The sequence below is a fragment of the Muntiacus reevesi genome, chromosome 4 (assembly GCF_963930625.1).
Source record: "Muntiacus reevesi chromosome 4, mMunRee1.1, whole genome shotgun sequence".
Classification (NCBI taxonomy): domain Eukaryota; kingdom Metazoa; phylum Chordata; class Mammalia; order Artiodactyla; family Cervidae; genus Muntiacus; species Muntiacus reevesi.
Genome location: NC_089252.1, coordinates 71259582 through 71281030, shown reverse-complemented (window position 1 = coordinate 71281030; position 21449 = coordinate 71259582). Strand labels below are relative to the sequence as shown.

At 53.0% G+C, this 21449-nt stretch overlaps 1 protein-coding gene across 1 annotated transcript in view; it reads right to left on the bottom strand.

Annotated features, from left to right (window-relative positions):
- Window positions 1–15: 15 nt before the first annotated feature.
- The window catches only part of DLEC1 (DLEC1 cilia and flagella associated protein), an 88839-nt gene continuing 67405 nt past the window's right edge, over window positions 16–21449 (bottom strand). The window contains exons 21-38 of the mRNA XM_065933003.1: window positions 11441–11594; window positions 10877–10987; window positions 9833–9963; window positions 9213–9404; window positions 8223–8293; window positions 7615–7766; window positions 5792–5910; window positions 5232–5302; window positions 4330–4532; window positions 4137–4244; window positions 3914–4039; window positions 3741–3835; window positions 3512–3596; window positions 3198–3407; window positions 1481–1642; window positions 612–765; window positions 247–370; window positions 16–160 (exon numbers count right to left, since the gene is read on the bottom strand). Of these exons, the coding sequence (XP_065789075.1) occupies window positions 34–160; window positions 247–370; window positions 612–765; window positions 1481–1642; window positions 3198–3407; window positions 3512–3596; window positions 3741–3835; window positions 3914–4039; window positions 4137–4244; window positions 4330–4532; window positions 5232–5302; window positions 5792–5910; window positions 7615–7766; window positions 8223–8293; window positions 9213–9404; window positions 9833–9963; window positions 10877–10987; window positions 11441–11594 (2395 nt within the window). The 3' untranslated portion in view covers window positions 16–33. The remainder of the gene's footprint in view (window positions 161–246; window positions 371–611; window positions 766–1480; window positions 1643–3197; window positions 3408–3511; window positions 3597–3740; window positions 3836–3913; window positions 4040–4136; window positions 4245–4329; window positions 4533–5231; window positions 5303–5791; window positions 5911–7614; window positions 7767–8222; window positions 8294–9212; window positions 9405–9832; window positions 9964–10876; window positions 10988–11440; window positions 11595–21449) is intronic.

The window sequence follows — 21449 nt, the reverse complement described above, 5'->3', positions numbered from 1 at the left end:
TCCCGAGCTCTGGGCCGTGTTTATTTCCGGGACTCAGAGCTGGTGCTGGGGGGAAGCGTATCTCTCGTCATACGAGCCGCGGCCCCGGAGCCGCAGGGCGCACGGCTTCTCTCCGAGCACGCCCTCCACCACCAGCGTGGACTCGTACAAGTCACAGCTCCTGTGGGAGGCCGGGGCTCACGTCAGGAGGGGCCCTAGGCCCCGGGCTCTGGGGGGCCGCGCCAACCAGGCAGAGGGGGGCCATACCTGGCGGTGAAGGAAACGTGGAGGGTGACGGAGGTGGGGGGCGCGTTGACCGGTCGTGCCTCCAGCAGCCCGCTGCTTGGGGAGACCTTGAAGGCCACGGGGTCCCTATCTGGCTCCTGCTGGCCTGCAGGATGGGGAGGACACGCAGGCGGCTCCACGCACCGCCTGCAGCACTGACCCCCGCCTCCTGGTGCCTCTGCTCCCGCCCACCACCCCGGGGGGGAACCCCCTGGGGGACCACTAAGGATGGGGTAAGTGGCCGACAGCGCAGCAATTCCCAGGTGGTCCGGCCCATCAGGACAGGGCCACAGGCCCCTTCCTGGGGGTCTCGATCTAGCGGAGTTGGGGAGGAGGGCCTAACACACCTGTCAGCACGGCCCAGTAGCTTCGGCAGCTGCTCAGGTTCATGAGGTAAACCTCCCGGGCCTGGCCCTGGTTCACGAAGCAGGTGCCGAAGTCCACCCAGCTGGTGGAGAGCTGCAGCTCGGGCACGGCCACCACGGCCCGCAGGGGCACCACCTGGGGACAGAGCCAGCCACCCAGGGGAGCAGCAGGGACACGGGACCCTGGACCCTGCCCGCCCTCCGCACAGCAGCTTCTGAGGAGCCCACAGGCTGCGCCGCCGCTGGAGGGAGGGGGCCGCGTGTCACCTGGGGGCTGCTGGGGGGGTTCCAGCAGCAAAGGGCCCAGGGAGGTGCCGGCTGCTCCCTTCTCCCCTGATCCAGCACCGTGGTTTCCGCGCCCTGGCCCGGTCACCTCCCTGCCTACCCGTCCCCCTTATCCAGTCCTCTGCTCCTCTTGGGCTCCCGGCCCTCTCACCTTTCCCCCCGGCCTCTCCCCTCAGAAGCTTGCGGGGCTGGGGTGTGGACCTTGTCATAGCCCACAGAACGAGGCCCATGGCTTTCTCACCTGGTGCACACATAGTCCCAGACAAGCCCCAGAGGCGTCCTCAACTGCTTACTGTCGGCATTGTCAGGCCATTCCCTGGGCCTGGTCCCCTTCTTTCTCCATTAAGCAATGTGCAGGCTTCACATGCCACCTCCTCCAGGAAGCCTCCCCTGGTTTTCCACCCTCCAGCACCCCACCTGGCTCTGAGCTCCTGAGGCCGATAAGGAGGGAGATGACGCCATCTCTCCATGTGCCAGATGATCGGGGTCGGTCCTCTGCTGACTCCACCTGAGCAGAGCTCAGCCCGGTGCCCCTCTCTACCGCGTGAGCCAGGCTGGGGACTCACCTGGGAGGTCTGGTTGCTGTACGCCAGCAGCAGGTTCTGTGTGAACACCATCTGCTTCTCTCCACTCGGGCTCTGCTGAATGTCCACTCCGGGCAGCATCTGGTCAGCCGGGAGCTTCTGATAGGACAGCAGCTCCAGGGAGAGCGAGAAGGACACGTTCACCTGAGCAGATTGTGTGCGAGCTGTCACCTCAGGCTGCTGGAGGCGGGCAGCAGCCTGCCCCCCTCTCCCCACCCCGGGGCTCCGTCCTTCCCTCCCACAGACCCTGCGGGCTCAGCCCGGTCCCCGCTCAGCCTGTGACCCAGCACGGCCTGCAGGCCCTGCTCCGTGCCCAGCAGCCGTCAGGAGCGGAAGGACCCGGGGAGTGCAGCTGTCCTCCCCTCGGGTGACTGGGGCTGTGTGCAAGCCCGCAGGCCCAGGGCAGGCCTGTGTCTGTCCTGAGGGCAGTGCGGAGCCCCAGCTGTTTCAAGCATGGGACACGGAGTCAGCTCAGCCTTGCTCGGGTCACCCTGGTGGCCGTGGGGAGAGGGCTGAGGTATCACTGAGGCCTCACGCGAGGGGCCTTGGACACATGGCTCCCAAACCCAGGTCTGTGGGCCTAGCTCCACAAGCTTACCCAAGGGACCTGTTAGGAATACAGACTCCTAGGCCCCGGCCCTGGCCTTCTCATCTCTGGAGGTGGGGCTGGGGAACAGTGTGCCTTATGTTTGTGGAAAGACGGTGGTGAAACCCTGCAAGAGGGCAGGTGAGCGGGGAGGGTCTGTGCCACGGGGAGGTGCTCTCAGGACCAGGACGTGGGCAGAGGGGGTGAGGGCAGGCTGGTGTGTCCAGGGCTCCTGAGTGTGTGTGGGCTCTGATGGCGTATCAGAGAGACCCCTGATACGCGTGGAGACCCCTGTGCAGAAGGTGTGCTGGGCGGTGTGTGTGGGAGAGTGACTGTGTGTGTGTGTGGGGGGGGGCGGTAGGGGTGTGTGTGTGTGTGAGAGACAGTGGGAGTGTGTGTGTGTGAATGTGTGGGGGATGGTTGCGTGTGACAGGTGTGTGTGTGGGGGAGTGAGGAAGTGTGTGGGATGGTGGGGGGTGTGGGGGGATGGCGGGGGTGTGTATGTGTGTGGGGAACAGTGGGTGTGTGTGTGGGGGGGGACGGTGGGGGTATGTTTGTGGGTGTGGGATGGTGGGTGTGTGTGTGGGGGACAGTGGGTGTGTGGGGATGTGCAGGTGCAGGACTGTGTGTGTGGGTGTGGGACGGTGGGGGTGTGTATGTGTGTGTGGGAGACGGTGGGAGTGTATGTGTAGGGGGGACGGTAGGGGTGTATGTGTGTGTGGGACGGTGTGGGTGTGGGACAGTGTGTGTATGGATGTGGGACAGTGCGTATGTGTGTGGGATGGTGGGGGTGCGTCTGTGTGTGTGGGACAGTGGAGGGGTGTGTGGGGGGGATGGCGGGGGTGTGTATGTGTGTGGGGGACAGTGGGGGTGTGGGTGTGGGACAGTGGGTGTGTGTGCACGTACTGGATGGTGTCCTGTCTCCCTGTCTGCCTGTCTGTCTTGGGAGCTGGCGCCTGAGTGTGTAGGCACGGCGGGCCTGGATGCCAGCGATGTCTGGGTCTGAGTGCAGCCCTGGGAGGCGCTGCGTGGCCGTGCTGTCTGTACACACACATGCGGGAACGTGAGAGCAGGGTGCCCCCCGGGGCGGGGACCGCAGACGCCGCCACTGACCAGCATGTTCTCCTGTGGGTGGAGCACCAGCTGCCTGCCCCGCGCTGCCGTCTCCTCCTCACCCTCCTGCTTCCAGCCGGGGGCCCGGGGGCGGCTCGCCCCCTCTTGAGAAACGGAGAAGGGCTTGGAGACCAGGAGCCGGAAGCAGTGAGGGATTTCCGTGGCGTTGGTCAGCTTCAGGTGGTGGGTGGTCACCAGCTCACTCAGCACCTGGCAACCGCAGGAAGGGGGGACTCAGACCGCGAGGCTCTGCCCCTGGAGGGCCGGTGGGGGGCACCTGGGTACGCGGGAGGGCAGGGCGGCTGCACACTCACCCCAGCGCAGGGCTGCTCCGGGATGAGGTCGCTGGCCTGCTGCCGGAACACCATGCTGCCGTCGTAGTCCCACTCCACGCTCAGCCTGCTGGCGACAGCCCGGGATTGGCCTCTGGGCCTCACCTGCCCCTGGCCCGCCCCTCCCTCCCGCGCCCATCCTCTTGTTCCCAAGGCCCAGGCTGGTCCCCAGCAGGGGCAGGAGGCGGGCCAGGCGGCCCTGCCGACTCACTGCGCCGGCCTGACGTAGCCGTGCAGGTCCAGCCTCATGGGTCCCACGGCAAAGTCCTGCTGGCGGCGCCTCCGGCCCGGAAGCTCCCTTTCCACCTACCGAGCCCAGGTCCCGTCACTAGAGTCCTGAGAAGTGCAGTGGGGGGAAGCCCTCCCCAGGCCCAGAGCGCTCACCTCATCGTCCAAGCTCAAGAAGCCCAGGGCATAGCCAACACACTCCACCTTGTGCAGGACGTCGGGGCCCAGCACCACGGGTGTGAAGGAGACGTGGATGGTGCTGCTGCCTCCCGCAGGGACCACCTGGCAGACAGCAGCCTCAGTGCTGGACACACAACCCCCCCACCCCAGCCTTGGTCAGGGGGATGTTCCCTGCAGCTCCCAGCCCCACCCCACTCACCACCTGCTTGGGGCTGATGGCGAACAGGTGGTCAGAGGGCGCCCCCTCGTGCCCTTGCAGGATGACCGAGATGATCTGGGGGGCGCCGGCACTGGAGCTGCCCTCGGCCTGTGGTCAAGGGAGTCACCGAGGCTCAGCGTGGGCTTGAGACCCGCTGACCCGGCCCAGCAGCCCACCCGCCACCCCTGCTCACAGACGGGGTGGTTCCGTGGCTGGACTCAGACTCGGAGGGACTTGGGGACCAGGAGGAGCAGCTGCTCTCCGGGGTCTCGGGGTACAGGAGGTCGTTCCCAGCATGGTCGCGCAGCGGGAAGGACGGCCCGTAGAACACCAGCAGGTCCAGTAGCCGGTCCTCCCTGTCCTCTGGAGTGTAGGTCTCCCAGTCCAGGCGGATGTCTGGGGCAGATGCAGGGGAGAGGGGCGAGGAGTAAGGAAAAGCAGACGACTCCTGCCTGGGCCTCACTCCCTGCAGGCCCCAGAGGCCACCAGTTCTCCCAGGCTGAGGCTAGTGGGGGCCTCGTTTCCCAATGTCACTTCCAGGCAATTCTTGTTTTAAGCCTACAGGCTCATGCCATCGGCTCCGTCACCCCTTGTCCTCCGGATCCCCAGACCAGCTTTCGTGTCCAAGTCACAAACCCAGGCCTCCCCATGCTCTCCCCCCAGAGCCGCTTTTCCTCCTGGCTTATTTGCTGACCTCCCAGGCCCTCCCACGTGGGCAGCCCCTACCTTCTCCCCCTCCACCCTTTAGCTCCCAGCAGGCAGCATAGGGGCCGCCGGCTGAAAGGAAAAGGTGTCCCCTGCAAGTTCTGTCCAACGCCAAGTGAATGTGACCAGGGCGGGAGTCTGGCCCGGGCACAGTGGGAGACACCAGGTCCTACAGGCAAGGGCAAGTCCTGGCCTCCAGGTGGAAGTGGCTCTGACGACCCCTGACCGGCTTGGCCACTCCGCACCTTGGCCCCTGAGGTCCTCTCTCCGTACCCCAGGCCCCCTGGGCTCCAGGGTCCAGGCTGTGGGCCATCAGCTGCCCTCCCATCCTGGCCCCCCACCTGGCAGAGCCTGTAGCAAGAGCCCCAATTTCTCTCATGAGCGTCTCACCACAGGGGCTGGAATTATTCAGGCGAACGATCCGGGTGACTGGGTCTCCTCCAGAGACCCGGGTGCCAAACCTGGAGGCAGGGGACCGGGATCAGCGCACGCCTCGCAGGCCGATTCACCTCAGAGAGGAGGGCAGGGAGGCCCACAGTGGGCTGTCTTCACCCCGGAGTCACAGGGCCCCAGGGCTGGGGGCCCACCCCAACACGACCCCCCAGTGAACCGTGACCCAGGGCTGCTCACTGGCCTAGTCACCCCCCTCTCCACTCTCCAACCGCCCTGACCAACCACAGAAACCCCAGTGAGGGGCCCCGAGTGCAGCCCTGACCTCGGGCCACACCGACTGCTCACTCCTGCCCCCCCGGAGCCCTCTGAGACGTGCAAATCATGGCCACGGCCCCGAGGCCTCTCTCCTCCGGGGTAGCCCTGGCCTGGGGCTTTCGTGCCGGCAGATACCAGGTGGCCCTGGGCCAGCTGGACAGCAAAGAGTCAGTGTGGATGGCCCGGGATGGAGGCCAAAGGGTTCCAGGGGTTAGAGGAGGGGAGGTGGGAAGGAGCAGTACCTGATGACAGGCTCCCTCTGGACCTGGTCAGTGGTGTAGTAGGTGGTCCTCTGGGAGCTGATGGGGCAGCCCACCACCACCATGTGCACCGGGATGACTGCTGGGGGCAGGTCTCCCACCTGCAAACACACACCAGTCCTCGGTTCCTCTCGTCCCCAGCTGCCACCGCATCCCCGAGGCACCTCATCCCCTCCTCCAGCCAGCCCAGGGTCTCCACTTGTGACCACTCGTCTCCCAGCCTGATGGTCTTTGGCCTCTTGTGGCCCTTTGGATGAAATTTCTTCATCTTTTAAATAGAAATAATGATTATCTTCCCCGCTAATCAAAATCACTTATTTTTAAAAATTTAACATAAGACTATATATTTACCCATCATCCTATCCCACCCCACAGCACGACTCACTGTTAGTATTTCAGTTAGAACTGTCTAGACAGACTTGTGTGCATAAAACACAGATATACATGAGGGGCATTCTGGGCATGCTTTCATTTTGGTAATCTTTTTTTCTTTTAACCACACACAATAATTTTACTAAAGAAGGTTTACGGCATTGTTTAACTGGCTGTGGGAATCCCAGTGTATGGATGTAGCCTGACGTTTTATCCGATCTTCTGGTGGACACATGTCTACAGTGTCTCCTCTCTGCCCCCCCCCCCCCCCATTATAAACAGTGCTGAGAAGAAAAATAAGCCTGGTATGAAACTTGTCTGTTCGTGCAGCCACTTCTTTCCTTGGGGCGACTTTAAATGTGTGTCCCCAGCGCCCTGCACAAGTGCCTCTGAAGGGCGGCACACGTTTCCCAGCAGCCCCCTTCCCTGCACCTCCATTGACAGTTTTAAACCTTGCTCATCTCACAAAGCCAGTATTTCCGGGTGCCTTTCATTCTCACTTCTTTTTCGTGGCCATGTCTTGCAGCTTGTGGATCTTAGTTCCCAGACCGGGGTCTGAACTTGGGCTGCCTGCCATGGAAATGCGCAGTCCTAACCACAGGACCACCACGGTCTTCCCCTTACTTCTGTAGTTAGCAGTGCTGGTGAAACACTTTTCGTGTTCACTGGCCACCCCTAGCTGTCATTCTTGAACTGCCTATTATGACCCTTTGTCCCTTGAGATGCTTGTGCCACCCCCTCTTATTGTTAGTTAAGAACTCTTTGTATATTAAGGTGATCAACCCTTTGTCATTGGATAGAACACAATTTAAAGCAGATAACTACCATAACCCACCTGTCCAATTTACTAAATAGTTCAAGAAAATCTGTGCAATAATTAAATGACATAGGACATGGAACATGTTTCACCCCTTCATCCTAAACTAGGAGCTCCCTACTGGCATGATCTGCTCTCTTATTCATCCCCATACCCCCACAGTCCAGGGGACCACACAGGAACCTGTATATATAACGTCTCAGTTCATGCTGAGTGACGGAGTCAATGAATGGGCTGACAGGGAATGAATGATGGCCTCACCAAGGCCTGGGTGAGGCTGTGGCTCTGGGAGGTCATGCCATCTCTCCACGCTTACTGCCCACTCTGAATCTCAGACTCTGGCCAGGGCAGGCAGCCCATCTGACTCAGCCATTCTAAGTGTGGTCCCTGCCTCAGGGGGACCTCACGGGCAAAGATGTGGGTGCTTCTCCTGCTCACGGGACCCCTCCTGCAGGAATCCTAGGGCTGCTGGCCAACGCAAAGGCCTATCCCAGGCTCAGTGGGCATCACCTTTCTACTTGGTGAGACCTGTGAGGCCGAGGACTGGGTGTTGGAGGAGAGCAAGCCTGAAGGTGGGGGCCAGGGTGTGGGTCCCAGGCCACCCGCCCACGCTTACCGTGCAGATGAGGCTATCCCAGTACTCCCCCCACATGTTGGCACAGGCAGTGAGGTTGATGCTGAGCTTCTGGTGGGCGCCCAGTACCCCCTGGGAGAGGTGGGGGAAGAAGGCTGCTCCTTTCCCATGGGACAGCATGCTTTCCATAAACTCTGCAATGAGACCCAGGAATGGGGATGTAGCCCCCTAGCCCTGGGCAGGAAGGAGGTCCCAACCCTCAAGTGTCAGCAAAGCACTGAACCAGACAAGCCTCCCTTCAGTCTCTCCCTGGTCCGCCGAAAGAGACCTTCCTCCGGCAAGCCTGGGGTCCAGGGTCCGGCTTCTCTCACCTGCTGTGAGGCCAAGTGGGAGCCCTCACTCCTAAGCCAGCAGCCACCACCCATCCCAAATCAAAGCCAGACCCTGTGCACAGGCCCTCTTCCTTAGCAAGAAGGTGGCCGTGTTCGAAAGAGGGGGTGCTGTTCGGTGGAAGCCGTGGCCATCTCAGGGACCCGGCTAGAAAGGACGCTGAGGAGTGACTCTCTGGCCAGGGTCCCCTTCCTGCAGCAAGTGGCACACATCCTCAAAGGCCCCCAAAAACCCTGCTGTGGCCGGGCCTGGGCTCTCACCCCACTGCTCGCGCTTGGCCAAGAGCTCCTGCATCCGTGCCGTCTTCAGTAGGGCGGGAGGCATGTCAGGGCTTGACAAGAGGGGACATGGAAATTGCATCAAGCCATCCAGGCCCTTGCCCAGACCTCAGCCATCTCCCCAGGCAACCAGCACACCCCCCACAACCCCTGGGTTCCCAGCAGAGGAAGGTGGCCCTGCTTCTTTCCCGTGGAGAGCCGGTCAGGGCTCCTCTTCACCTCCACCTGTGGTCTTTACTCCTTCGGCACCCTACCACCCGAAGCATCTCAGCAGCAGGCTGCCTGCCAGTCTCAACAAAATCAGTGCTCCAGGGAAGGGACCCCTGATCCGCAGGCTCTGTGCCCTGGTGACCCTGGGATGCAGACCCAATCCAGACTCCCGGCCTTTGCCCAGCCTTCTGCAATAGGCCGTCTCCAGTCTCCTGCGGACATCTATCCCGCCATTGCACATGCTGACTCTGCAGTTGACACAGTCATGGCTAGGGAACTGTTAGTGGCAGCCCCCACCGCCAGCCGTCAGAAGTTGCCCCCCACTGCCCCTACCTTAGGAAACCTGAGGGGAGGTGTCTACAGTGGGGTGTCGGCAAGCTGAGCTAACTTCTGGGATATAAATACTTCCAATGTGATGGATTTCAAGCTACAGCTTTGCTTGTGAGTGAGGTGGTGCCTCACTCACCTCTGCCCACGGTTGCCTCCACCTACAGTAACCTCTTCCTCAACCCCAGGACCACCTGGTCTATCCAAAGCCCTCGCCTTGGCGGCCCAGGCTGACCAGAAGGGGCCACACACCCCGCTTTCCTCTCGAGGCCTGGGAGGTGGGCAAGCAGGGCCCCCTGCTCCTTGCGTTTGGCCACATCTACGTGCGGACACCCTCCTCCACCGACTCATACCCACCAAAGCCACACACAGGCCAGCGGGGCAACCCCGGCTATGACCTCCCCGGGAACAGTCACTGATAACAACCCGACTTACGGGCTGGGTTTCTGACTCAGGCTGTTTACGGGGCTCCCGAAGTACTCGAACTCGAGGGTGAAAGGGGTCTGGATCGGGGAGCAGTTGGTCAGGAAGAGCTGGCGGTTCACGCGGGTCCGCAGCGGTACTGCCGAGCCGAAGTCCAGGAGGAGCGTCCCGGGGTGGCCTGGCCACAGCTCTGTGCTGGGAGCACTGCCCAAGCTCGCGGGCACCAGTTAGGTGCCACCCTCAGCCCTGCCCGGCCAGCCACCTCGGGCTGGAGGTGCCCAGCTGCCCAGAAATCAGGCTCTAAGCCCTCCTAAAAGCGCCACCCCACAGATGCACCCTCCTTGCCAAGACAGGTATCCCCGCCGCCGGCTCTCCCAGGCCGGGAGCAGGCTGCATGTCGCCCAGCTGCCCACAGCCCATCCCCTGCTGTTCCCCCGCACCATGGACCCCAGCCCCTGGAGTATGGAGAACGACCGCCCGGAGGGCAGGGATGGGGCGTCGGGGATCTCTCCCCACGGAGTTCATGAGGGGCCTTCTCCTGGCTGTGGGAATCAACTGGAAGAGGCTGGTTCCACAGGGAGGCCGCTCCTCTGAACGGCCGCCCCAGCCCGCAGCCCCGGCCCTGGGCTCACCTGTTGTCACTCTCCTCCTTAGAGACGCCGATGGCTACCTGCAGTCCCCGGGCCTTCCCTGAGATGCCCAGAACCAGTGGCTCCCTCATGCCTGACACAGCACAAGGGAGGGCCAGGTCGGTCACCGCTTCCTGCAGGGAAGGTCACCAGGGGCGTGTCACTGCGGGTAAGACCCCGGGTAGGCCGTGGCAGAGGGGCCTCAGGCGGCCTCCTGGGGCACAGCTCAACCCAAAGGCCTTGTCCAGGCTCATCTCTGCGGAAGGGCTCCCAGCCCCTCCGATGGGCCACCATCCCCAGACCCTCAGGAGGCCTGGCCCCTTCCTCAGAGCTCCGGGCTGTGACTCGGCTCCCAATATCTGGGCGTGCCCGGCTGAAGGAGACCCCCGCCAAGCAGATCTCAGGAGAAGCTGCACATTTATTCCGATGAAGCTGCTATCACAGAAGTCAAACCCTTCCTGCATGAGGTCTGCCCTGGACCAGGCCGGGGCCCACTCATCTGTGACCCTCGAGCTCAGGCTCCGCTGTGGAAGAAAGCCCCACGTCCCCATGCTCCCCAGAGAGGTACTGGGACCTGGGTCTGCGAGTCCCTGTGAGGAAGAAGCTGCTTTCTCCACAAGAACTGCAAAGGGAGAGCTGGTAAGCCCCCAAGGACTGAGCACGTTCCGCCCGATGGCCTTCCTGTGGGCTGAACCCAGGAGAAGCTGTGTCCTCCTTCTGAGGAACTGGGGCACTGCTCAGACTCCCCTGGAGCATCCAGCACAGGGGCATCTCTGGGCAGGTGGAAAGGTGGGCCCGCCTGTGCCACAGAGGATGCCTGGCGAGCGCTAAGGGTGGTGCTCAAGAGTTTCAGGGCCTATCCCAGCCTGCTCCAGCCTTCCTGACCCCGTGATCCTAGAGAGCGGGCCCAGCAGGAATGGAACCCCAGACCCCAATTCAAGAAACCGCTTCGGCCCAGGACAGGGGTCTGAGGCAGATCTCCCAGCTGGCAAGAATGCAGACAGCCGGGGCCTCCCGGGGCAATGCAGCTCCTGGCTCCACACTCACCAGGGTATGCGCAGTCAACTCCAGGCTGAGCTGGCGCTCCTCGCTGGGGCCCAGCGTGCCATGTCTCGGGGAGACTTTCACTGTGCAGACATCTGCTTGGAGCCCCAGGAGCTGGCAGACACACGGGCAGGTCAGGGGCTGGGCTTCCAGGATGAACCTGGGTCCTGACAGAGGGATCAGGACTGCTGCATGCTCTGGGGAGGCTGGCTGACTGGGGGCCCTCAGTGAGATCAGCAGGGAACAGCGCTCCCAGGTGGGGATAAACCACAGATCCCTTCTCCTCTCCTTGCCCATGCTAGATGGACCTCACGCCTGTCAGGGGGTTGCCTGGACTTAACAAAAGGCTGCCCTGGGAGGCGCAGGGTGACGGGGAACAGTGGGTAGCTGGCTTTGATGCATGCAGACGTGGTCTCATCCCCCCTGGTACACAGGGCAGGCTACAGAGTCAGCCCCCGGGGGCAGTGATCTGTTCTGGGTGGTGTCTGAGGGGCAGGGTGCCCCTCAACAAGGGCCTCTGGGGTTTAGAGCTGCAAGGGTGGGGCCTGACGGAGTGGGCTCACGTACCTTGCCCCAGTGGAAGCGGGTGGGCAGGAGCGTGCCATTGACGAGTATGATGGGCATCTTGGTGGGCACGCCCAGGTAGAGGTTGGTGACCTCCACCTGGCTGCTCCGCAGGTACACGTAGGGCTCCTGCACCTCAGCGTACACAGGAAGGTGGCTGGAACACGGGATAAAAGGCATACTCATCAGAAAAGAAGTAAAACCTACCCATGTGCAGATGACATGATAGTCTTTGTAGAAAATCCCAAAGAATCTATAATGTTAAAAACTCTTAGAACTAATGAGTGAGTCAGCAAACTGACGGGCTAAAAATCAACACATAAAAATCAATCACATTTTTTTTTGGCTGCACCGGGTGGCTTGTGAGATTTTGTAGTTCCCCAACCAGTGGTCAAACCTGCCGAGCCCCCTGCAGTGAAGCAGTATATATAGAGTTTTAACTACTGGACCCCAGGGAATTCCAAACTCAATCACATGTTTACAGGCTAACAAGCAACAGAAGTTAAAAGTATAATTCCACTTACAATTGCTCAAAAAATTGAAACAGACAAATATCTAATTAAACACATACAGAATCTGTGTGCTGAAAACTAAAAAACACTGATGAAAGAAATTGAAGATGACAATAAATGGAGAGGCATAAATCATAATCACAGATTAACAGACTCAATATATATGTCAGTTCTCCCAAAAATGATCTATTAGGTTTAACACAACTCTTATCAAACTCTGAGCCATGATTTTTGTAGATATAGACAAGTTTACTTGAAAATTTATATAGAAAGATAAAGGACCCAGACTAAAACAATTTTTAAAAAGATTAATAAAGTGGGAAATTACTGGATATTAAGACTTCCTAAACAGCTACATCAATCAAGGGAGTGTGTTACTGGTAGAGAGATACACAATAAATCAATGGAACAATGTAGAAACCTAGAAACAGACCCACCCAAATATGTCTGAGGGTATTTTTTTCCTTATGTAAGGAATGAGGATAACATGTATTTTGCTTTTTAATTTTTTATTTTGAAATAACTGTATATTCCCATGCAGCTATAACGACAGCAACAAAAATACAAAGGAATCCAAGTGTACTCTTCCCCCAATTTCCCAACAGTAACAGCTTGCATAACTACAGCACCATGTCACAAGCAGGAGACCAAGATGGATACGGCCCAGCAGTCTTATTCAGACCCCATGAAGTTGACATGCACTAATCTGTATTTACTCCTACACAATTTTATCACATGTAGATACCCATGACACCACCACAGTCGAGACACAGAATAGGTCCATCACAAGGATGTCTTCATGCTATCTTTTCTTCTTTTTAACTTTCTCCCTGGATCCATTTTTTTGCCATAAATTTCTGAGTCTTGTTCACTTTGTTCAATAATAAAGGACAAATAAATCTCTGCGATCTAAGTCACCCTGGCAATCTTCAAGAGTATCAAATAAGAATGGACTTCCCTGGCAGGCTACTGGTTAAGATTCCACATCTCTAATGCAGAGGGCGCGGGTTCAGTCCTCATTGGGGAAGATCCCACATGCTGCAAGGTGCAGCCAAAAAGTAAAACAACAACAACAACAACAACAAAATCGGAAAAAATATCAGGTAAGAAAAAACTTGTCCTTGTAAAAGCTATAAGATATCTTTGAAAATGAGGCTTAACTACAGTTATAAATACAAACATCTAACTACAGAGTCCCAAAATACACGAAGCAAAAAATGATAGGACTGAAGGGAGAAACTGATCACTCAAAAATAATGATTAGATGGCCGGGCAAAAAGCACACAAAAAATAACTCACTAATTATTAGGGAAATGCAAATCAAAACTACAATGAGGTATCACCAGTCAGAAAGGTCATTAACAGAAAGTCTACAAACAGTAAATTGTTAGAGAGGGCATGGAGAAAAGAGACCACCAGCCTATACTGTTGATGGGAATGCAGACTGGTATAGCCACTAGAGAGAACAGTATGGAGGTTATTTAAAAAACTAAAAATAGAATTACCACATGATCCTTCAATCCCGCTCTTGGGCTGGAGAAAACCACAATTCAAAAAGATACATGCACCCTAACGTTCACACCAGTGCTATTTACAATAGAAAGGACACGGAAGTGAATTAAATGTCCATCAAGAGAAGTGAATGAAGATGCGGTACGTATATACAAGAGAATATTACTCAGCCACAAAAAAGAATGAAATCCTGCCATTTGCAGCAACATGGATGCTAGAGATTGTCCTACTGAGTGAAGTAAGTCAGACAGAGAAGGAAAAATATATGATATTGCTTATATGTGAAATCTGAAAAAAAAAAAAAAAAAAGAGACTACAAATGAATTTATTTGCAAAACAAAAGTAGAGTCACGAATGTAGAAAGCAGATTTCAGGCTACCAGGGGATGGGGTGGGGGATACACTGGGAGCCGTGCCTGACACAGACACTACGATCTATGAAACAGGCAGCTAGGGAGACCTGCCGGAGAGCACCGGAGCTCCACTCGGCACTCCACGGTGGCCTTCGGAGGAAAGGAAGCTAACAAAGGAACGGAGTGGGTGTACCTGTAACTGATCATACAGCTCTGCTGTACGCCTGAGATTAACACAACACTGTAAACGTAGACATTCCAATAAAAAAAAAAGTGATTAGAGATTTCAGTGCCTTATTTTAAACAGTGGACAGAACAAGGAATCCCTGGGTGGTCAGTGGTTAGGGCTCTGTGCTTTCACTGCTCAGGGCTCAGGTTCAATCCCTGGTCAGGGAACTAAGATCCCACAGATTGCACGGTGTGGCCAAAGATAAATAAATAAATGAAAATACGTGTAAATTAAACAACGCACTCCTAAATAAGCAAGAAGTCAAATAAATAAAATTTTGGGCTTAAAGTACAAAAATCAGTGTAAAATACTACATTAATTTTTAAAAAAGGACAAAGGACATGGTCATTTCAAACAATGCAGAAAAAACATTCAGTGAAATCTAACATTCTTTCATGAGGAAAACCAGAAACTAGGAACAGAAGGAAACTTACTCAGCCTGATAAAGGACACCTACAAAAAGTCTACAGTTAATACTGGACTTAAAGGTAAAGACTGTTTTCCTTTTAAGATCAGGAACAAGGTAAGGATGGCCGCTTTTTAAAAAAATATAACATTTTGTTCAATGCAGACATTGACTTCATCTGTATATTTTAGAACCAGGGTGAGGATTCCCACTCTTGCCTCTTCCATTCAACACTGAACTTGAGTATTATTAGGTCTATTAAGGCAGGAAAAAGAAAAGAAAGGCAGATGTAAAATTATCTCTAAATGCAGATGACACAATCTTCTATTTAGAAAACCATTAGAAGTAACGCATCATCAAGGTTGTAGGGTACAAGGTCAAAATACAAAAAAGTATTTGTATTTCTACACATTAGCAAAGAATAATCATAAAGTGTGATTAAGAAGAATCCATTTCCAAAAGTATCGAAAATGACCCAATCCTTAGAAATAATTTTAACAAAAAAGTATAAGACTTATACACTGAAAATGACAAAACATCACTGAAAGAAAAGAAAAATGACCTAAATAAATGGAAATACATTTCCTGTTAAAGGATGGGAAGATTTAATATTGTTACGAGGGCAATACTCCCCAGACCTGAATGCAGATTCAATATACTCCCTATTAAAATCCCAGCTAGGTCTTTGTAGATATTGACAAACTGGTTCTAAAATTCATACAGAAATTCAAAGGACCCAGAATAGCCAAAACAATCTTGAGAAAGAGAAATGAAGTTGGGGAATTCATACTTCTTGATTTCAAAACTAACTCAAAATGGATCAGAGACCTAAAAATAAGAGCTAAGACTATAAAACTCTTTGAACAAAACATGTGAGTAAATCTTTCTGACATTAGGCGATGGTTTCACAGGTATAACACCAAAAGCATAAGCAACAAAAGAGAAAAATACATAAACTGGGAATTCACCAAAATAAAAAACTTCTGTGCTTCAAAGTACACCATCAAGAAAGTGAAAAGAGGGACATCCCTGGTGGTTAAGAATCCGCCTGCCAATGCAGGGGACACGGGTTCAATCCCTGGTCTGGGAAAATCCCACGTGCCGTGGGGCAGCTAAGCCCCTGCGGGCCCATGTGCCCAGAGCCTGCGCTCCGCAGCAAGAGAAGCCACTGCAGTAAGCAGCCTGAGCACTGCATCAGAGGAGCCCCCGCTCGCTGCAACGAGAGAGAGCCCGTGCACCGCAACGGAGGCCCAGAGCGGTCTAAATAAATGAATAAATCACACACACACACACAAAACCAGTGAAAAGACAATTCTCAGAACGGGAGAAAATATTTGAAAATCATATACCTAATAAGAGGCATGTATATAAAAAGAACACTTAACCTAAAAAAAAAAAAAGAATACCTGCATCTCAGTAACAAAAAGACAAATAACCCTATTTTAAAAACATGAGCAGAGAACTCAAGAGATAGTTCTCCAAAGAGGATCTACAAGTGGCCAGTAAGCTCCTGAAAGATGTTAAGCATTATTTGCCGTAAGGGAAATTCAAATCAAATCCTCAGTGAAATATCACTTCGCACACACCAGGATGAGTACCATTAAAGAACTGTTGTTGTTTAATTGCTAAGTTGTGTCTTTTGCAACCCCAAGGACTGTAGCTCACCATACTCCTCTGTCCATGAGATTTTCCAGGCAAGACTATGACAGTGGATTGCCATTTCCTTCTCCAGGGGATCCTCCTGACCCAGGAATCGAACCCATGTCTCCTACATTGGCAGGCGGATTCTTTCACTGAGCCAGCAGGGAAGTCCACCATTAAAGGAGAGATGGTCACAAGTATGGCTGGGGAAGAGAAGAAGTAGGAGAGCAGAGAGGGGAAGGATGGACAGTAGGCTGGGATTGACAGCTATCATACTTGCCCCGTGTATCATTATTATAATGAGATATACTATAATGTTAACATCATGACCTATTTGTGAAAAATTCTGAACAAAGAACAAGGAAGCAAATATAATGCTATTCCAATGAGAAAAAAACTAAAAGAAAGGGTGTAGTCAGACTAAGTGATAAAACAGAGAACAAAACTATTACTTAAGACCCCTGGAGAAGGCCAAGCAGAGATGCCTTGATGCAGTATGCAGGGCAGGGTGGGCTGAGGGGAGAGAGCAGGGAGGTATAACCCAAGGAGTGCTGGGAGATTAGTGCAGCTGGTTCAGCAAGGTTAGCTCCCAGAGCTCAGGCACTATGCCTGTGGAAGACTGGTAAATCCTGCAGCAGGATTTCCCCCACCCCCACTCTCCACGAAGAATGTAGATGTGGCCCTGGAAAGAGGTCACTGCAGATCCTGCAATAACACTGGGCTTCCAACCTGTTTTAGACAGAGAACGACCAAAAAGATCTTGTTTATGAAGGAAGGAAGGGACTGACTCGTGAAGCTGGCCAGTGTCGGTTTCCCTGACTGCTTGTCCTGCGTTGTCTTTCTCAAAGGCCCCTTCCTCTAAGGTTATTCCGGAAGCCCTGAGGGTACTCACGCACACTTCAGTCCTGGCAGGAGGACGCCCTCCACTCCTACACCCACTTACCCAGAGGAATCTGGTACCACCAGCTCCTTATGCAAACCAACTTCCTCCTCCAGAAAGGCAGGAGTGGGCAGCCAATGATTATCAGATGTAGAAGAAAAACCCAAGACAGAAGGATTCCAAACCAAAATGTGAGGAAACACAAAGTTTCCTTGGGGTAACTTAAGAGGGCTTTGTAAGACAGTGACAGACAGACAGAGAAATCCACTTGAATGCAGAGTTCCAAAGAACAACCAGGAGAGATAAGAAAGCTTTTCTCAGTGATCAATGCAAAGATAAACAACAGAATGGGAAAGACTAGAGATCTCTTCAAGAAAATTAGACATACCAAGGGAATATTTCATGCAAAGATGGGCACAATAAAGGACACAAATGGTATGGACCTAACAGAAGCAAAAGATATTAAGAAGAGGTGGCAAGAATACACAGAAGAACTGTACAAAAAAAGATCTTCATGACCCAGATAACCACGATGGTGTGATCACTCACCTAGAGCCAGACATCCTGGAATGCGAAGTCAAGAGGGCCTTGGGAACCATCACTATGAACAAAGCTAGTGGAGGTGATGGAATTCCAGCTGAGCTATTTCAAAACCTAAAAGATGACGTTGTGAAAGTGCTGCACTCAATATGCCAGCAAATTTGGAAAACTCAACAGTGGCCACAGGACTGGAAAAGGTCAGTCTTCATTCCAATCCCAAAGAAAGGCAATGCCAAAGAATGCTCAAACTACCACACAATTGCACTCATCTCACATACTAGCAAAGTAATGCTCAAAATTCTCTAAGCCAGGCTTCAACAGTACGTGAACCGTGAACTTCCAGATGTTCAAGCTGGATTTAGAAAAGGCAGAGGAACCAGAGATCAAATTGCCAGCATTCATTGGATCACAGAAAAAGCAAGAGAGTTCCAGAAAAACATCTGCTTTATTAACTATGCAGATCACAATAAACTGGAAAATTCTGAAAGAGATGGGAATACCAGACCACCTGACCTGCCTCCTGAGAAATCTGTATGCAGGTCAAGAAGCAACAGATATAACTGGACATGGAACAACGGACTGGTTCCAAATTGGGAAAGGAGTACGTCAAGGCTGTATATTGTCACCCTGCCTATTTAACTTATATGCAGAGTGCATCATGGGAAACACTGGGCTGGATGAAGCACAAGCTGGAATCAAGATTGCCGGGAGAAATATCAATAATCTCAGATATGCAGATGACACCACCCTTATGGCAGAAAGTGAAAAACTAAAGAACCTCTTGATGAAAGTGAAAAAGGAGTGAAAAGGTGGGTTTAAAGCTCAACTCTCAGAAAACGAAGATCATGGCATCTGGTCCCATCACTTCATGGCAAACAGATGGGGAAACAGTGACTGATTTTATTTTTTTGGGTTCCAAAATCACTGCAGATGGTGACTGCAGCCATGAAATTAAAAGATGCTCCTTGGAAGAAAAGTTATGACCAACCTAGACAGCATATTAAAAAGCAGAGACACTACTTTGCCAACAAAGGTCCATCTAGTCAAGGCTATGGTTTTTCCAGTAGTCATGTATGGATGTGAGAGTTGGACTATAAAGAAAGCTGACCACAGAAGAATTGATGCTTTTGAACTGTGGTGTTGGAGAAGACTCTTGGGAGTCCCTTGGACAGCAAGGAGAGCCAACCAGTCCATCCTAAAGGAGATCAGTCCTGAATATTCATTGGAAGGACTGATGGTGAAGCTGAAACTCCAATACTTTGGCTACCAGATGTGAAGAACTGACTCATTGGAAAAGACCCTGATGCTGGGAATGATTGAAGGCAGGAGGAGAAGGGGATGACAGAGGATGAGATGGTTGGATGGCATCACTGACTCAATGGACATGAGTTTGAGTAAGCCCCAGGAGTTGGTGATGGACAGGGAAGCTTGGCATCCTGCAGTCCATGGGAGTCGCAAACAGTCGGATACGACTGAGCAACTGAACTGAACTGAACAGAGAGCTACAGAAAAGGAACACTTCACAAACAAAAGAGCTTGGAACAGGGGCATCCATCAGAGACCTAGTCAGTGATCTGCAGGGCCAAGGACATATCCCTGCGAGGAGAAAAACCCCAAGAGATGAGTATACAAGGAGATGCTTAAATCCATGCACTACAGATCCAGCAGACTTGTGCTGGACTATGGTAGCTACTGTTTTTACTGTCCAGCAAGCTCTCCCAGTGCTTCTTTTGGAGCCAGATTCTCCCCACTGAGGTGTATGGAGGGGGCGGGGACCAGAGAGATCCAATCAGATTATATCTCTGGAGAAAGTGATTTCATTCTTCATGGAGGCTATTAAGCTGGGAGTGTGTGAGCCTGGAGCTCTAAGTGGCCCCCTTCCCTGAGACATTGTGGCCAATAGGGGAGAGAATGGCCAACAGAGAGGAGCTGTGTGGAAGGATGGATGCAGGAAGAGGGAAGGAGGGTGGAGGAGGAGCAAGAAGTAGAAGCCCAGACAAGAGGCTGGCGCCCCTGGATTTGGCAGGGCAGGAATGGCCAGGTATGTGAGCCGATGGTTCCCCTTTCCTGCCTAAACTGATCTATTTCCATCACTTGCAACTGTAAATATTCTGACTAATACAAGGTCCTTTAAGAAGAAAGAATACAGATAAGAACGGAAATAAGCAGAGACGAGAGAATAAAAGGCATTGATTCTCCCTGAGGAGAAAACAGACTTAATCTTGTTTAAGGACCAGGAGGAACCGTGCGGTTACAGCCGAGTGTGCAGAGACTCATCCTGAGACCCATGACAGCAGTCGTGGGAAAGCACGTTTGAACGACAGACTGCTGGGACTTTCCCCCTGTTGCTGGTTCAAGTACAGTCTGAAAACATCTGTGACTGTGAGGGCTTGGGGTGATGGGTAGTCTCACTGCCTGGAGGTGAAAGTATATGCTGGCACATTCTCTTCCGAGAATACATCAAGTACTCATGAGGATCTAAAACAAGCAGTTAGGTGTTTTTATGACAAAATACACGGCGGAACAAGTACAAAACAAACACACAGTTTAAAGATATATATAGAGATTAAAACAATAATAATGATAAGAACATCTGTGTTCCACCCCCATCCAGTTTAAGAAGCAAAATATTACCTCTGGTCAACTTAAGAAAAGGAATATTATGCTTCAAAATAGTTTGAGAAGGGGTGGGAAGAAGTGGGTGAAGCATGTGGATGATACAGTATTTGCAATGAATTGTTGAAGGTAGATGATGGATACACAGGGGCTCATTATCTGACAGGAGGTAGATAGGTCCCCCTGAGGGTAAACCAACTGGAGATTTATTCCCTATGGACTGAAACTCCAAGAGGAGACTAGCAGGACAATTAACGGAGGAGGCTGGGCCCTGCTCAGACCACATACTTTTCATTCCTGAAGTCAGGAGACCTCCCTGACCACACATGCACAGAAAGGCTCCTTGAAGGTCAAAGGGGAATGACGCTAAGCTAACATTGAGCCTTGCCCAGAGCACATATTTCTCATTCCTGAAGTCAGGAGACCTCCCTGACCACACATGCGCAGAAAGTTTCCTTGAAGGTCAATGAGATGTGTGCACACACATGGAAGGATCCTGAGATACACCAAACATGAACCAGGCACATCAGAATGATCGGCCCCAGGAAACCCAGAAGAAACGCCCCATAAAAGTAACTCAAATCATCATGAGGGCACGACTCAGGAACTCAGACTCTCCCTCTGAGTCTGCCCTTGTGTCTATCCACACGTACTGTACTCTCTCACCAAATACTTTACTTGCTTCACTACTTTCCATCTCTGTGGAAATTCTTTTCTCAAAGATGAAGGACCAGGGCCCTTGTCACTCTAGTGGCTAGGATCTGGGGCTTTCACCGATGCAAGGTGGGCTCAATCTCTGGCTGGGAACCCAAGCCCCTGTTCCAACTTGTTCCAGACCAAGGTCATCAGTGTTCAATTATACTATCCTATTAATATTTTTATATATTTAAGAAATTTTCCATAAGAAAAGAAGGAAGGAGGGAAGGAAGAAGAGCATGAGGGAGGGAATATCATTAATAACCTTCAAAACCTCCAGTGTGTTCCACGCAGAACACTATGGTATTTCGGTCATTTAAAATGCCACCTATTTTTGTTGCTGTTGTTTAGTCTCTAAGTCCAACTCTGCAACCCCATGTACTGTAGCATGCCAGCCTCCCCTGTACTTCACTATCTCCTGAAGTTTGCTCAAATTCATGTCCACTAAGTCAATGACGCTATCTAACCATCTCATCCTCTGTCACTCACTTCTCCTTTTGCCTTCAATCTTTCCCAGCATCAGGGTCTTTTTCAATGAATCGGCTCATCGCACCAGGCAGCCAAAGTATTGGAGCTTCAGCTTCAGCATCAATCCTTCCAATGAATACTGAGGGTTGATTCCCTTTAG